The sequence below is a fragment of the Uloborus diversus genome, chromosome 10, assembly GCF_026930045.1.
Source record: "Uloborus diversus isolate 005 chromosome 10, Udiv.v.3.1, whole genome shotgun sequence".
NCBI lineage: Eukaryota > Metazoa > Arthropoda > Arachnida > Araneae > Uloboridae > Uloborus > Uloborus diversus.
In genome coordinates, this window is record NC_072740.1 from 45,089,968 (window position 1) to 45,092,152 (window position 2,185).

A 2,185-nucleotide genomic window follows, 5' to 3' on the forward strand; every position below is an offset into this window, starting at 1 on the left:
AATTAATGCTATAATTTATTTTTTAATTAACTCTTTTAATAAAATTAAATTGCAAGAAATCTTATTTCTTGCACATTTTGTATCACAAAGGAAAAACAATTTAATAGCGTTGATTTCTTTTGCAACTGTTTTAAATTCTTCAAAAATTCTGTCTAAATTTTATGAATGTGCTGATTTTTAAGTAATAGTATTGTAGTCTCTTTTCTCTTTCTCTTTTTTGGTTTTCAAACATTTAGTTTCAAAATATCATGAACAAAATGCATATGTCAGAGCAATTTTTTTAGGTCATAGTGACATTATAGAAAAACATGTTCAGAGTAGAAAAGAATCATTTTTCTAATTATCAATGAAGTGTATTTATTTAAAAAGTATTAAAAATTCATTTTGATTTTTTTTAAACGATAACATTGATTAATTTTTATGAAACATTAATTTTGATGAACAGCAAAGAATGTATTTTTTGAGAATGTCCAATGTCAAAAGTTTATAAAAGTTCATTTTTGAAGAGCCATGGCTTTGGCCTGTTCTTTAATTCTTTTGTCGTACTCGAGCCGGTTCTGACAGAAAAAAGTGTAGGCCTCGGCTTGTGCGGGATCCTTGATGTTGGGCTCATTCAGGAGCTCCTGGATTCCAAGCAGGATCTGCTTGATGGTAATTGCAGGACGCCAATCCTTGTCTTCATCCAACAGCGACAAGCATACGGTTCCAGATGGATAGATATTGGGATGGAACAGTGCCGGCTCAAATTTACACTTCGGTGGGGATGACGGATAATCATCCTTGAAATTCATCTTCATTTTGTAAAACCCACCTTCCCAGAGAGTTCCTTTCTTCCCTGGGATGACGCAGTCCCAGTTGAGCAAATTCAAAGTCCCGTCAATATTCTTGGTGGGCCTAGCCACGAATCCAAATGGGTGGTCCTTTCTCCAAGCCTTTCGCTCTTCTGAGAGCCGGCCTATGGCAATTCCAGACATGAATCTACGTTCTAGCTACAATATGATGAACACAAAATTAAAGGAATTTAGAATCGACGATTTCAGACGGTACACACTAGTTGCTTCTGGTTCTTCTAGTTGTCTGAATCTGACTGAAGCTGAGACAATGAAACAACATCAGCGTTGCCAACTTTTCTACTATGTTTGAGAGTCCGTCCAGAAAAAACTGTGAGGTGTTCAAGGCCAATATAAAAAGGAGAACGCCCCAGCTGAGTCTGTTTAAAAATTGATTTCTAACGAGTTTTGTTCGATTTTAAATGCAAGAAAAACTTTAATTTTAGTTTTTTTGAAAGTTATACAGCCGAAGTTTCGTCTGGGCGGAAAGAGACAATTCATTGGATTGATGACGTCACGCAAGCAATTCCGAGCATTCAGGGACTCTAGTGTGATGATAGGATGATAGTAGTAGTGTTGGGCGGAATGCGAGCAAAATAAACACTTTTGCTTTCTGAGCGAGGGACAGAGCCGACCTTATTTTAGTCTGATTAGAGCAAAAGGATCCAATCGGGCCCGCGCCAAAAGGAAAAAAAAAATCATTCTTTCCTTCAAATGAACAAAAGAAAAAATGTGTGAAAATAAAAAGTTCAAATTTAATATTTAACTGATGGTTAATCTAGGAATGTGAGTTCATTCAATGGGATAAAGAAGGTTCCTGAAGCTTTTAGGTAATTTTAAATTTGTTAAAATGAATGAAATTCTTCTCTGAGTGAAAAATTCCATACGAAAATAAATCTACATCAACATGACAGTCAAATATTATTACTTTTGGTTCTCTATAATACCAGTGGTGTCCCCGGATCGAACCTCATATTAATATAATTCTCAGGGCCAGATCACATACAAGCAAAAATATCCCCCCCCCCCCCCAGATTAAAAAATAATCTTATAAAAGAAAGCGAAACTAAGAACTGAGAATTGGTCCAAAAGTTATTAGGCGAAGAGAATCTGCTTTATAGGTACCAATTTCTGAACATTTGGTTTCTAATTTGTAACGCTGTTACTAATCGTAGTTTTCGTTTTGTAATATTGAAGAAAACAGCAGACCACATGGGTCAGCTTCACGGGCCGTACGTTGGGCACTACTGCTCTAAATATTGAACGGGGCAACATATAAGAATTACGTGTAGAGTGCTCTTTTACCGCGTTATTTTTATAATAAGCTTTACAATATAATAGGAATAAAAATTTTG

At 35.5% G+C, this 2,185-nt stretch overlaps 1 protein-coding gene across 1 annotated transcript; it reads right to left on the minus strand.

Annotated features, from left to right (window-relative positions):
- Nucleotides 1-342: 342 nt before the first annotated feature.
- On the minus strand, nucleotides 343-1,112 carry LOC129231360 (SUMO-conjugating enzyme UBC9-B-like). The gene has a single exon (XM_054865653.1). The coding sequence runs from the start codon at nucleotides 972-974 to the stop codon at nucleotides 495-497; it is 480 nt and encodes a 159-aa protein (XP_054721628.1). The 5' UTR covers nucleotides 975-1,112; the 3' UTR covers nucleotides 343-494.
- Between the last annotated feature and the right edge of the window lie 1,073 nt (nucleotides 1,113-2,185).

Coding starts and splice junctions, on each gene's coding strand:
- LOC129231360 (XM_054865653.1), bottom strand. CDS start 974: ATGTCTGGAATTGCCATAGGCCGGCTCTCAGAAGAGCGAAAGGCTTGG.